Here is a 14,216-nt window from a genome sequence, read left to right as displayed (position 1 = left end):
ATCTCACAGACATCCTCTTCTGGAGTCCTCAGTCCAGTTCCTCCACCTGTCAACGCCCTAGTAAAACACTCAAAAGTAAATCGATCAATCAATAGTATTTATTGAGCGCTTCCTGTATGCAGAGCACCTGGGCCAGTACAATAAAACAGAGTTAATAGGCACGGTCCCTGCCTGCGACGAGCTTACAGTCTAGAGGTGAGGGTGGGACCCCCCACCACCCCTCACCCTCTCCCCCAGCCCCTGGACAGCCCCAACCAGTGGCTCCAAGGATGGGGGTGGGCTGGGATGAGGAATTAGTCCTGGGGCCAAGCCCAGCAGCCTCGTCGGTCAGTTCCTGCAGCTTGGGAGGGGAACCAAAGCCTCAGCGCCCGAAGCCTGAGTTACCCTGAGGAGAGAGGGACAGTGTTAGTGACTCAGAAACCACAGGCCACCTCCGGGGAAAGTGCACCATAAGCTCCCCCTCTAGACTGAAAGCTTGTTGTGGGCAGGGAATGGATCTGTTTATTGCTCTATTGTACTCTCCCAAGCACTTAGTACAGTGCTCTGCACACAGTAAGCGCTCAATAAAGGTGATCAAATGAAAGAATGAAAACCCCTCTAGACTGTCAGCTTGTTGTGTGCAGCGAATGGATCTGTTTACTGTTCTACTGTACTTCCCCAAGCACTTAGTACAGTGCTCTGCACATAGTAAGTGCTCAATAAATGTGATTGAATGAAAGACAGAATGAAAACTCCCCCTCTAGACTGTCAGTTTGTTGTGTGCAGGGAATGGGTCTGTTTATTTTTCTATTGTACTCTCCCAAGCGCTTAGTACAGTGCTCTGCGCATGGTCAGAGCTCAATAAATATGAATGAATGAATGAATGAATGAATGAATAGGGGTGGGGGTCGGGAGTAGAGTCCGGCCCAGGCAGGTACCTTTGGCTGGTTCCCTGCAATCCCGTCCGCAGGCAGCTAGACAGCACTTCTGGATTCCGGAACAATCCGTGTCCTTCCCACACAGGTGCTGGATGGGGCTGAGGCAGAGCAGATCATCCTTGGGGCAGTCCCCCAGCTTCACTGTGATGGAGGAGGGCAACCGTGAGCACCCATTTTAAAAAAAAAAAGGGATCTAAGCACTTACTGTGTGCCAGGCACTGTACTGAGCCCTGGGGTAGGTACAAGCTTATCAGGTTGGACACGGTCCTTGTCCCACTTGGGGCTCACCATCTTCATCCCCATTTTACAGATGAGGGAACTGAGAAGTGAAGTGACTTGCCCAAGGTCACACAGCAAACGATGGAGCCGGAATTATAGCCCTTATCCTTCTGACTCCCAGGCCATGCTCTATCAGCCAGGCCACTTTGCTTCTCATTCAGCCAGCCAGCCCCCAGGTCCCCACACCATGCCACACCTTAGACTGTAAGCTTCTTGTGGGTAGGGATTGCACTTAGGAAGAAGAAGAAGAAGAAGAAGAAGAAGAAGAAGAAGAAGAAGAAGAAGAAGAAGAATTGGGGTATCTGTTAAGCACTTACTATGTACCAGGCACAGAGAATTAAAGAGACTTTCCCAAGATCAAGCAGCAGGCAAGCATCAGAGCTGGGATTAAATAAAATAAATGGTGGTTTTGTTAAGCGCTTACTATGTATAAAGCACTGTTTTAAGCGCTGGGGGATACAAGGTGATCAGGTTGTCCCAGGTGGGGCTCACAGTTTTCATCCCCATTTTACAGATGAGGTTACTGAGGCACAGAGAAGTTAAGTGACTTGCCCAAGTCACACAGCTGGCAAGCGGCGGACCAGGGATTAAAACCCACGACCTCTGACTCCCAACCCGTGACTTCCTGACTCCCAGGCCCGGGCTCTATCCACTACACCAAGCTGCTTACCAACTTTATGATATTTTCCCAAGTGCTTATACAGTGCTTTGCACACAGTAAGTGCTCATTAAATAGCACCGACTGATTATTATTATTATTACTAATAATAACATTACTATATTACTAATATAACTATATTACTATAATTATCACTATATTACTATTATTATATCACTATACTAATTACTAATTACTTTATTATTACTAGTAATGATAATAATAGTGATAATGGAAGTACTTGTTAAACGCTTACTATGTGTCAGAGCACTGTTGTAAGCACAGATCCGAGCTAAGCGGAGTAGACACGGTCCCTGTCCCACGTGGAGCTCACAGTCTCGATCCCCATTTTCCAGATGAGGTGACGGAGGCCCAGAGAAGGGAAGTGACTTGCTCAAAGGTCACCCTGCCTCGATGGATGAGGGCGGCTCTCAGCCCGGTGGGCGCCAGCCGTACCTCTGACAGGCGGCAGGCACTGGCGGTAACAAGCCCTGGAGCAGCACTTCTTCAGTCTTGGGCACTGGCTATCCTCCGAGCACTGGTCAGGACGCTGCCAGAGGCAGGGGGTGTCATCGGCCGGGCAGCCCCCCAGCTTCTCTGCAAGAGAAGACAGTGACAGTTTTCAGTGGGGCCCGGCCGTCAATTCAAATCCAGCCGGGGCAATTAATAATAATTCCGAAATTTGGTAAGTGCTTACTCTGTGTTAAGCACTGGGGTAGAGTCACTGCAATCAGATTGGACACAGTCCCTGTCCCCAGAAATCAATCAATCAATGGTATTTGTTGAGCGCTTCCTGGGTGCCGAAGATGGTACTAAATGCTTGGCAGAGTACAGTAGAACTAAATAATCATAATTACTGTGATATCTAAGCGCTTACTATGTGCCAAGCACTGTTCTATGTGCTGGGGTAGATATAAGATAATCGGGTCATAGTCTTAATCCCCATATAACAGGCACATTCCCTGCCCAAAATGAATTTACAGACTAGAGGACTCACAGTCCCAAAAGGGCTCACAGACTTAAGAAGGAGGGAGAATTGTTATTAAATCTAGTATTAGAAAGCAGCATGGCTTAGTGGGTAGATCACGACCCTGTGAATCAGAAGGACCTGGGTTCCAATGCCGGCTCTGCCTCTTTCCTGCTGTGTGACCTTGGGCAAGTCATTTCACTTTTCTGTGCCTCAGTTCCCTCTTATGGAAAATGGGGATGAAGACTGTGGACCCCATGTGGGATAGGGACTGTGTCCAACCTGATTATCTTTTGTAAAGATTGTTAAGCTCTTGCTATGTGCCAAGCACTATTCTAAGCACTATTCAAGACAAGGTAATCAGGTTGTCCCACGTGGAGCTCACAGTCTTCATTCCCATTTTACAGATGAGGGAACTGAAGCACAGAGAAGTGAAGTGACTTGCCCAGTCACACAGCTGACAAAAGACAGAGCTGGGATTAGAACCTGTGACCTCCGACTCCCAAATCCGGGCTCCTTTCGGTCATGGCTTCTAATCCCGGCCCCGCCACTTGTCTGCTGTGTGAATTTGAGCAAGCCACTTCACTTCTCTGTGCCTCACTTACCTCATCTGAAAAATGAGGATTAAGACTCTGAGCCCCACGTGAGACTAGCTGATTACCTTGTTCCTACCCTAGAGTTTAGAACAGTGCTTGGCACATAGTAAGTGCTTAATCAACACCATTATTATTTATCTATGGTTCTATATGTCTATTTTAATGGTAGTGATGCCTGTCTACTTGTTTTATTTTGTTGCCTGTTTCCCCCTTCTAAACTGCGAGACCATTGTTGGGGAGGGATTGTCTCTATCTGCTGCTGAATTGTACTTTCCAAGCGCTTAGTACAGTGCTCTGCACACAGTAAGCGCTCAATACATACCACTGAATGAATGAATTATTATTATTATTTCCCTGAGCCACGCTGCTTCTCCTAGTTCTTAGAAGAGTGTCTGACACATAGTAAGCGCTTAACAAATACCCCAATCATTATTGTTACTGTTGCCTGTTGCCACGAACCTCTTTTCTCCCAGACCCGTGACCTTTGCCCAGCCCAAGATCCTCTGCCGAGCGTTCCCATATCGGGCCGGGCAAGTTGTGAGCGTCTCTTAGCTGGCTCCGCCCCACCAGGATGGAAAAAGAGTTGGTTTCTGCCTGACGGGTTTATTACGGCATGGTTAGGGTAGACTGTAATTATCCAACACCGGTGCCTCTTCCCTGCCCTTCTCACTCACCAACCTCTCTCCCAGGCCTAGCAAAGTCCACCGCAGAGAGGAGATTGAAGCCAGGACCTGGAGACGTCAGTAGGAGAGCTGAGACAAGGACTCAGGTGTCCTGCGTGTCTGGTCCGGAGACTCTCCCTGCCTGGCTCACCTAAGACTTCTATTCTGTTTGTTTGGGTTGTGCTTTAATGTTTCATCTCTCATTTCATTTCTGCATCCAATTCCTTTTCCCCACTCTAACTTTTATTATTAATAATGATGGTATTTGTTAATGATGGTATTTGTTAACTATGTGTCAAGCACTGTTTTAAGCACTGGGGGAGATCCAACGTGGTACACAGTGTCTGTCCCACGTCGGGCTCACAGTCTTAATCCCCATTTTACAGATGAGGTAACTGAGGCACCGAGAAGTGAAGTGACAAGTGGCGGAGCAGGGATCAGAACCTAGGTCCTTCTGACTCCCAGACCCACACTCCATATCCACTAGGTCACGCTGCTTTTAGAAACCAGCACTTAGTACAGTGCCTGGAACTTAGTAAGCAATTAACAAATACCATTATTATTATTATCATTATTATTGTGAGCCCACGAGGTAAGGGGACCAGGCTTAATTCTCACCTGTGTGTTTTCTCCCAACACTTGGTACAGAGTACAAGAGAACTCTCCCCCGGCCCCCCACTACCCCCCCTAGACTGTGAGCTCGTTGTGGACAGGGATTGTCACTGTTTACTGTTGTATTTTCCCAAGCACTTAGTACAGTGCTTTGCACACAGTAAATGCTTAATAAAAACCACTGAATGAATGAATGAACAACAAAGAGCCACGTTTCCTGTCCGCGACAAGCTTACAGACTAGAGGGGGAGATTCAAATTCCCCTGATCCCACTGCCTAACCCAGGGGTTCACTTGTCCCTCTTCCTCCTCTTCCTCCTCTTCCTCCTTCACTCCTTCTCTCCCAGGACCCCCATTTGCCTGGCAGCAACGCCAATCCTTGCCATTATCCCCCCCCTCCGCCACACACACGCCCTTTGGACCTTTGCAGCTCTGGGTGAAGCCAGGCTGGCAGCACCCCTCCCCGCCCCACCCATGGGGTGGGAATGAACCTGCCTGCACCGCCGAGTTGAGTATCTCTTGGCTGATGCATGGCCTCCCTGCCCTGCTGACGCAACCCTCTGAATCAGACGTCCACGGGCGCTGGCCGTCCACAGCTTCGTTCCGGCTCTGTCCTAGATGGGGAACCGGACAGCCAGGGCCTGGTTCTGCTTGGAGCACCTGCCTCCCTCGCCCTAGATTGGAAACGCCCCTCAAGACTGGAAGCTCGTTGCAGGCAGGAAATGTGTCTGTTTATTGTACTCTCCCAAGTGCTTAGTACAGTGCTCTGCACACAGTAAGCACTCGATAAATATGACTGACTGATTGGCTGGGTGCTCCAGTGGAGGAGGCTGGCCATCTGGGTGCTCACCCATGGGCAGGGGTATGAACTAAGATTGACTCCTTGAGGCCCTGGGCCCATCCCACCCACCTTCCCTCCTCCTCTGTCTCCTCTTCCCAAGGTTTCCAGCCTCTCGTCCCAGATTCCTGTCCCAGAAACCAGAGAAGCCTGGGAGCAATCGGTCCCCCTCTGAAAGGAATAATAATAATTCTGGTATTTGTGAAACGCTTACTATATGCCAGGCATTGTACTAAGCGCTGGGGCGGTTACAACAAATCAAGCTGGACACAGTCCCTGTCCCACGTGGGGCTTATAGTCTCAATCCCTGTTTTACAGATGAGGAAACTGAGGCACAGAGCAGTAAGTGACTTGCCCAAGGTCATACAGCAGATAAGTGGAGGAGTTGGTTGGTTCCCAGATGCTTCATCTTAAGGTCCCTCCCCCACTGCTCTGCCCCTCTCATTTATTCATTCAACCGTATTTATTGAGCGCTTACTGTGTGCAGAGCACTGTACTAAGTGCTTGGGAAAGTACAACAATAAACAGTGACAATCCCTGTCCACAATGGACTCACAGTCTAGAGGGGGTAGTCGGGGGTGGGGGGAGAGTTCTGTTGTACTCTGTACTAAGTGTTGGGAGAAAAGCGCTTGGGAGAGTACAGTAGAACAATACACAGACCTATTCCCTGCCCACGACTAGCTTACAGACTAGAAGGGGAGACAGATGTGAACATAAATAAATAAATGCCAGATATGGACATAAGTGCCATGGGGCTGGCTTGGGGAGGGCGGTGGGGCGAATAAAGGGAGCAAGTCAGGGTGACGCAGAAGGGAGTGGGTGAAGAGGAAAGGAGAGGTTAGTCAGGGAAGGCCTCTTGGAGGAGATGTGCTTTCAGTAAAGCTTTTAAGTGGGAAGGGGAGAGTAATTGTCTGTCAGATATGAGGAAGGAGGACTTTCCAGGCCAGAGGCAGGATGTGGGCCAGCGGCCAGAGGCAAGATAGAAGAGATGGAGATGCAGTGAGAAGGTTAGCATTAGAAGAGCGAAGTGTGTGGGCTACTGGCTTCTTTCTGTCAGCTTCTCTCCCACATTGTCTTTTCTCTCTTCCCTGCTCCTCCGATTCCCCAATCTGGAACATTTTCCTTCTCCCACTCCTCCCAGGCCTGCTCCATCCCACTCTGGGAGTCCTGTGTTATTCCCATCCTATGTCCCCTGCAGTTCTGTCTCCTCCTGTCCAGGCAACCCCTGCTGTTCTGTTGTGGGGGAAGAGACTCAGGATCCCCTGAGTAAATGTCCCCGAGCGGTGGGTGAGGGACTGGGGGTAGGGGGCAGGGGCAGAGGAAGGGGCATGGGGCACCATAGAAGGAGCATGGTATAGAGGATACAGCAACGGGTCTGTGAGTTCAGAAGGTCATGGGTTCCAATCCCGAGTCCACCACTTCTCTGCCGTGTGATCTTGGCCAAGTCACTTCCCTTCTCTGCGCTTCAGTTACCTCATCGGTAAAATGGGGATTGAGACTGTGAGTCTCCTGTGGGGCAGAGACTGTGTCCATCCTGATTTGCTTGTACCCACCCCAGAGCTTAGCACGGTACCTGACACCTAGTAAGAAAACAATAACCATCATTTTGGTTGTTATTATTTTTAAGGGGTTGTGATCTGTTCGGCCAGGGCATCGTTCTGGGTCACGGGGCCCGGGGTGGGCCGACAGGAGGCTGCCAATGTAGGTCAGAACGCCCTGCCTGCCGGGCCCAGCTGAAACTAGAGCCGGAGTACTGAGGCTGATCTGGCGATATTCTGAGGCTGGGACTCTGGCTGACCATCTTGGGCATGGGGGTGGGCCTCTCTACCTCTCCAGGCAGCCCAGAAAGAGACCAGGAGGAGAACAGACTATGTTGAGGGTTCTTTCCTCTCACCCCTTGAGTCTGGACCAGAGGAAACCCCCACCAGGGACCAATCCAGAGACAAGAAATCTGAGGAAACCCAGGACCAAGAAGCCACTGTGAGCCCAAGGTGATCTTGAGGACGGGAGGTGGAAAGGGACCTTGGAGGAAATGAGGCCGGGGGTGGGTGGGGGGGTGGGAGGTGACATCCTCCCTCGGGAAAAAACCTTCCAAACTTCCCATCTCTGCAGAGGGAGATGAGCATATGACTTGTCCTGAGGACCTGGCTAGCCCCAACAGAGCTACATTGGTGGAGAGAAGTCATTAAGGCTTAACTTCTCACTCTGAGCATTTGAGGCTGAGGGAATAAGGGGTGGGAGGGGAAGGGTCCATGTTTGTTCCTCGATGTGGCCAGCTTCTGAACCCCACTGCCACCAACACCGCCGGGCACTAAACCTCCAGAGCCCCCTAGCACTCACCTCCTTTCCTCCTCCAACAGGCAGCTGGCACCTGCATCCCCAGGACAAGCAGGGCCACCAGAAGGAAGAGACCGTGGGCCATCTTGGTGCCACCGCCGGGAACCAGACTGAGCTCGGGGCCGAGGAGGGCCCCGAGTTAAACGCCCAGTCCCGGGCTGGAGCTGAGTCAGTTGGTGAGGCGCCGGTAGGGGTGCGGGGAGGGGGACGACAAGAGGAAGGGACTGGCATGCGCTCGCTGCCTTCGTGTTCCAAGCCGGCCCCGCCCCCCCACACCAAGAGATTACAGGATTGAGATTCTGGTTCCGCTTGTGCAAGAGCTAATTGGGGTGACGGGGCTCTCATCGGATGTGAATGTGGGGAGTCGGGTCCCTTGCTCACCCCAGCCCGGCCTGATACCCAACTCCTCCCCCAACAACCCACGGCCACAAGGTTTCCCTACGATGGGAAGCCGGAGGGGCGTGCCAGGGAAGGGGGTGATCACCCTGGAGGAAACCAAAGACTGGGGGAGAGGACGTTGCAGATACAGACAAGAGAGAAAGGGGAACATGAGTAGTGTGACCTAATGGATAGAGCGTGAGCCTGGGAGTCAGAAGGACCTGGGTTCTAATCCCAGCTCCACCACTTAGCTTCTGTGTGACCTTGGGCTTCACTTCTCTGGGCCTCAGTTACCTCGTCTGTTAACTGATGGTGGTCAAGACTGCAAACCCCATGTGGGATAGGGACTATGTCTATCCTGATTACCTTGTATCTACCCCAATGCTTAGAACAGTGTCTGGCATATAATAAACCCTTAACAATTACCATTAAAAAAAAAATGAGCGGGGGTTGCTGCACCTTACCTGGAAAGACCTGGCCCAGAGAAGGGAAGGTCAAAGGTCAACTTCATTATGGATTTTATAGAGGGTCCGTCTTCTGCCTCTACAGAAAGAAATGAGCCTACAGAAAGAAATAGGAACTTCTCACCTCTCCCACTGACAGCCCCAGTGCCTCTCTCAGCGGTGACCCTGACATAGACACCCCCTTCCCCATCCTGACGACTACTATGAATGTGGTGATGAGGGTGGTGATGATGATGATGAGAAGCAGCGTGGCTCAGTGGAAAGAGATGGGCTTGGGAGTCAGACGTCATGGGTTCTAATCCCGTCTCAGTCACTTGTCAGCTATGTGATTTTAGGCAAGTCACTTAACTTCTCTGGACCTCAGTTACCTCATCTGTAAAATGGGGATTAAGACTTGAGCCCCTCATGGGATAGGAACTGTGTCCAACTTGATTTGCTTGTATTCATTCATTCATTCATTCATTCATTCACTAGTATTTATTGAGCGCTTACTTTGTGCAGAACACTGTACTAAGCACTTGGAAAGTACAGTTCAGCAACAAAGAGAGACAATCCCTGCCCACACTGGGCTTATAGTCTAGAAGGGGGGAGATAGACATCAAAAAAAGTAAATAGGCACCAATGTAAATAATAGAATTATAGATATTTACACATGAAAACAAGTAAACAGACATCAATATAAATAAGTAGAATTATACATATATACGCATCAAAACAAGTAAACAGGCATCAATAAAAATAAATAGAATTATAGATATTTACATATATAAAAGTTCTGTGGGGCGGGGGGGGGGGGGCAGAGCAAAGGGAGCAGGTTGGGGCGACGCGGAGGGGAAGGGAAGCTGAAGAAAATGGGGGCTTAGTCTGGGAAGGCCTCTTGGAGGAGGTGAGCCTTTAGTAGGGCTTTGAAGAGGGGAAGAGTGACTGTTTGGCGGATTTGATGTGGGAAGGCATTCCAGGCCAGAGGCAGGGCGTGGGCCAGGGGGTCAAAGGCAAGATAGACAAGAAGGAGGCCCAGTGAGAAGTTGAGCGGCACCAGAGGAGTGGAGTGTGCTGGCTGGGATGGAGAAGGAGAGAAGGGAGGTGAGGTAAGAAGGGGCAAGGGGATGGAGAGAGTTGAAGCCCATACTGAGGCCCACCCCTGAGCTTAGTACAGTGCCTGACACAGTAAGCACTTAACAAACACCATCATTATTATTATCATTATTATGGAGACAGCATCTAATTCCCACTTGTGTATTCTCTCCCAATATTAAGTAGAGTACCCTCACATAGTAAGTGCTGAATAAATACCGTGACTGCTAGTATTTATTTCAATCAAGCACATTTACTGACTTAATGTGTGCAGAGCACTGTACTAAGCACTAGGGAGAGTACACTATAACAGAGTTGATAGATACATTCCCTGTGTGCCATTTGTGGTTTTTCTTTTTGCATCTTCCCTGCCCACAACCAACTGACAGTCTAGAGGGGAGATAGGCATTAATATAAATAAATAAAGTATACGTACGAAAGTGCTGTGGGCCCGGAAGGGGGACTAATATGGGGTGCAAATCCCAGTGTGGCGGTTTTTGTGTGTAGAGCACTGTACTAAGCGCTGGGAAAGAGTGGGGGTGGGTGGGACTGAAAGGGAAAGTCCCCATGAGACCCTTGGGTACATATCCATAATTTATTTTACTGTCCATCTCCCCTTCTAGACTGTCAACTCCTGGAAGGCAGGGAAAGTTCAACAAGAAAATCCACCAATGACTCACGTAAACAACCAATCCTAATCTAATTTTAATGTTTGGGAGTGGGTGGATAGTAGAATTCTAAGTATTACCTTTAATAATAATAATGATGATGGTATTTGTTAAGCGCTTACTATGTGCCAAGCACTCTTCTAAGCGCTGGGATCGATACAAGATTATCAGATTTTCCCACGTGGGGCCCACAGTCTTAAACCCTCTTTTACAGATGAGGTGACTGAGGCACAGAGAAGTTAAGTGACTTGCCCAAACTCACACAGCTGACAAGTGGCGGAGCCAGGATTAGAACCCACGATTTCTGACTGCCAAGCCCATGCTCTTCCCACTAAGCCACGCTGCTTCTCTATTTTTACTAAAAAAACTCAACTGAAGTTAAATTATGGCAAGTGACCCGTCTTTTGGTATAGCATTTAAAGTTTGTGATTAAAGTATTCCACTTAGTACTCTTGGTAACACGTTCAATGGTATTTTTTTATTGTTGTTTCAGCTGCTGTTTTTCTGGTAATTTCCCTTGTTTTCCTAAGTGGAAAAGCTGGGCCCCGTTCATTCATTCATTCATTCAGCGGTATTTATTGAGCGCTTACTGTGCACAGAGCACTGTACTAAGTGCTCGGGAGAGTACAGTACAGCAATAAACAGACACATTCCCTGCCCAAATAGAGGGACTCTAACACGAGCAAGCAACCCACCAAACAATCCACCAAGCATTCCAGCTTTCATTCTCAGTTTGGTTTACCAGAGGGGCGAGGGTACTTTGGTGTTTCGGAGTTATTTTCGGTGAACACACTGTGCCGGTTCTCCTTACCAGCTATCATGTTATGTCTGTTACTGGGCTGGGGGAATGGGGGCCAGAGAGTGTGGATGACAGTGCAAACTATCACCACTCCTGCAAAAACTAGCTCCGATCCTCCAGGCATGAGGACAGAGCTTTATCTTCTTAAGAATTGTTGTTCAAGCCGTGCTCTCCCAAACAAGTGGCAAGGAGCTGGAAGAGCAGTGTGGCCTAGTGGAAAGAGTATGGGCCTGGAAGGCAGCCTATCTCCGTTCTAATCCCGGCTCTGCCACCTGCCTGCTGTGTGACCTTAGCCAAGTCATGTAACCTCTTAGTGCCTCTGTTTCCTCATCAGCAAAATGGGGTTTCAGTACCTGTTCTCCCTCCTACTTAGATTGTGAACCCCATGTGGGACAGGGACTGTGTCCAAACTGATTAGTTTTGTATCCATCCTGGCACTTGGTATATTGAAAGCGCTTAAATACCACTGAAGAAGGTGCATGACTATATTTTTGCGAATAAAGTGTGCTAAGAGATTCCCTTAGTGATGCACTCATTGTTGTGATTTTCACAACCTACTGCAAATGTAAGGCGAAAGTATGCACAGAAGCATAGGGTTCCATAGTGCATTAATGGGCTCCCAAGAGCCCCCCAAATTGGCCAAGCAATATTTAAAACAATGCACAAGGTTACATGATTAAATAACATGGTTACATGATTAAATATGTACCATTAGTGAAAGATTCGGATTGAATTTTTTGTGTACGTATGTGAATATCCTAATTTTAAAGTGTTTTTTCCCATCCTACTTAGTAAAAAGGACCTTGGAGGTAATTGATCTACCATTATGTTAATAAGCATTATCTATGCTAAATTGAAGTGGGCTTTAATCAACTACCAATTCAGTCAGAAGAAGTGCTTAAACCAAGGTAAACTGTGCTAGAGCCCTGTAAGAAGGGAGTGGTTGTTCTTAAATCTGAGTTCAATTATACTGAAAAAAGATTACTTTGAAAAATGAACATTTTTGAAGCCATGGTATTACATCTAAATATAAATTTCGGTGTGCCTGGAGTTAACAAATCCAAAGTACATCTTTAAAGCTATGTAATATTTGGTACTTTTTTAGATGTCTAGATATAATCGCAATGTAGGAAAGCGAAAGTAATTGCTAAATTTGTTTAATCCCAGTGCTTAACTCCAATTTTGTGAATTTGGTTGTATAATACATCTCCATCCAAGGATTGTAGATTAACCTAGCCGGGATTGCATGAGACAAAAGTTTTGTGAAACAAGCAAATAGTTCCAGATCTTGTTTACCCTTTTCCCCTACACAACTCTGTGGTCAGCTTCCTCTTCTGGAAAGTGGAAATTAAATACCTGTTTTCCTTCCTGTTTTTTTGGTATCTACCCCAGTTCTTTGCACATAGTAAGCCTTATTATTACTATCATCGTCATCATCAAAATCGATACCTAACTTCTTTATGTTGGTAAGTTTTGTGGGCAGATTTCATCTGGTGAAATGGAGCGGTTCATGGAAGTAAACCAAGATATAAATCTTTAGACCTAAAAGCAATAATCTCGATGTTAGGTTCTGTCACCAAGATATAAAAATGAGAACCGCTCTAGAGACTAAACCCCTCTCTCAGAATGGCAGCTGGAGAGTTTCCAGAACTCTATCAGTCTTGGCTATGGGAGGGAAAGTCAAGCAGAGGCCTGTCCATTCCATTCCTAGCTTGGCCAGTGGCTAGCGAGTGGCAGGCCCATCTGCTACAAGGCAAAACTCTCCTGTGCTGGGCTTGGGAGAGAGTCGAGGGTGGAGACTCAAGTTTACTGCTCAGAAAAAGAAGTGGTAAACCACTTCCAGATTTTTACTAAGAAAACTCTGTGGATCCACTACCAGAATGATTGCTGATGGAGGTGGGGCTTTCTGGGAGAGATGTGTCCATGAAGTCGCTATTCATTCATTCAATAGTATTTATTGAGCGCTTACTATGTGCAGAGCACTGTACTAAGCGCTTGGAATGTACAAATCGGCAACAGATAGAGACAGTCCCTGCTCGTTGACGGACTTACAGTCTAATCGGGGGAGACAGACAGACAAAAACAATAGCAATAAATAGAATCAAGGGGATGAACATCTCATTAAAACAACAGCAATAAATAGAATCAGGGTGATGTACATTTCATTAACAAAATAAATAGGGTAATAAAAATATATACAAATGATCGGACGAGCATGGGTCGGAGACGACTCAACAGCTTAAGACAAGAGACTGTAGAGTTTTCAGTAACAAACCGAAGTTAGCAGATGTGGCTTTCATCTTGAAGGTGGCCGTTAGATGTTCTATAGAATTGAAATTCTACCAATTTCCGGCCAGTTAGTAGAAATTGGCCACTTCTACCAATTAATTCCTTGCAGCCAGCTTTTGGAGAAACCGTAAATTACAAGAGGAATGGTGAATACAATGAGCTAATATTGGTGTCCGTTAAAATTCTACTGTAAAATGTTCAGAATACAGGAAGTGTTCTATGAGCACAAATGATTTACAACTCATACTTCTACCCAGTCCTTTAAAGACCTTTCTTTCTAAGGATTGCACTAGCTCTTTGGTTTTTGGTCAGTTGCAAAATTTTACTCAGTTTTTCAGTTTTGCCAAGTGTGGGCAGGGAATTTGTCTGTTTATTGTTGTAATGTACTCTCCCAAGCGCTTAGTACAGTGCACTGCACAGGGTTAGTGCTCAATAAATACCAGTGACTGACTGAGAGAGGAAGAAGAAGTGGGATCCTCCAAGCAGGTTGTGACCCCACAAGTCACATTAGCTCAAAGGCCCCCCTTATCCCTCTGGTATTTGCACCCACCCCTAGGACTTAACTATACAGCACATGGAGATTGACTTATTTATTCACATATAAATAAATATTCTTGAGACAAGGACTCTGATTATCTTGCAATAGCCCCAGTGCTTACCACACAGTAAACTCTTCATA

General features: G+C 47.6%; 1 protein-coding gene across 1 annotated transcript; it reads right to left on the bottom strand.

The window, feature by feature from the left end:
* Positions 1–380: 380 nt before the first annotated feature.
* LOC100078983 (WAP four-disulfide core domain protein 5-like) lies at positions 381–11,935 on the bottom strand. Its single transcript, XM_007669812.3, has 7 exons — positions 11,921–11,935; positions 11,192–11,288; positions 8,095–8,185; positions 7,869–7,975; positions 2,311–2,451; positions 918–1,058; positions 381–385 (listed from the first exon to the last, which is right to left on the bottom strand). Exons 1-7 carry the CDS (start codon positions 11,933–11,935, stop codon positions 381–383), a joined length of 597 nt encoding a protein of 198 aa, XP_007668002.1.
* Between the last annotated feature and the right edge of the window lie 2,281 nt (positions 11,936–14,216).

The sequence above is a fragment of the Ornithorhynchus anatinus genome, chromosome 8 (assembly GCF_004115215.2).
Source record: "Ornithorhynchus anatinus isolate Pmale09 chromosome 8, mOrnAna1.pri.v4, whole genome shotgun sequence".
NCBI classification, from domain to species: domain Eukaryota; kingdom Metazoa; phylum Chordata; class Mammalia; order Monotremata; family Ornithorhynchidae; genus Ornithorhynchus; species Ornithorhynchus anatinus.
This window is presented reverse-complemented; position numbering and strand designations above follow the sequence as displayed.

Excerpts from the sequence above, each read along its gene's own strand:
- LOC100078983 (XM_007669812.3), bottom strand. Across the intron at positions 7,976-8,094 it reads CACGAAGGCAGCGAGCGCAT|TCTGGTTCCCGGCGGTGGCA; the intron begins GCCAGTCCCTTC and ends CCCCGAGCTCAG. Across the intron at positions 1,059-2,310 it reads GTGCCTGCCGCCTGTCAGAG|TGAAGCTGGGGGACTGCCCC; the intron begins GTACGGCTGGCG and ends CCTCCATCACAG.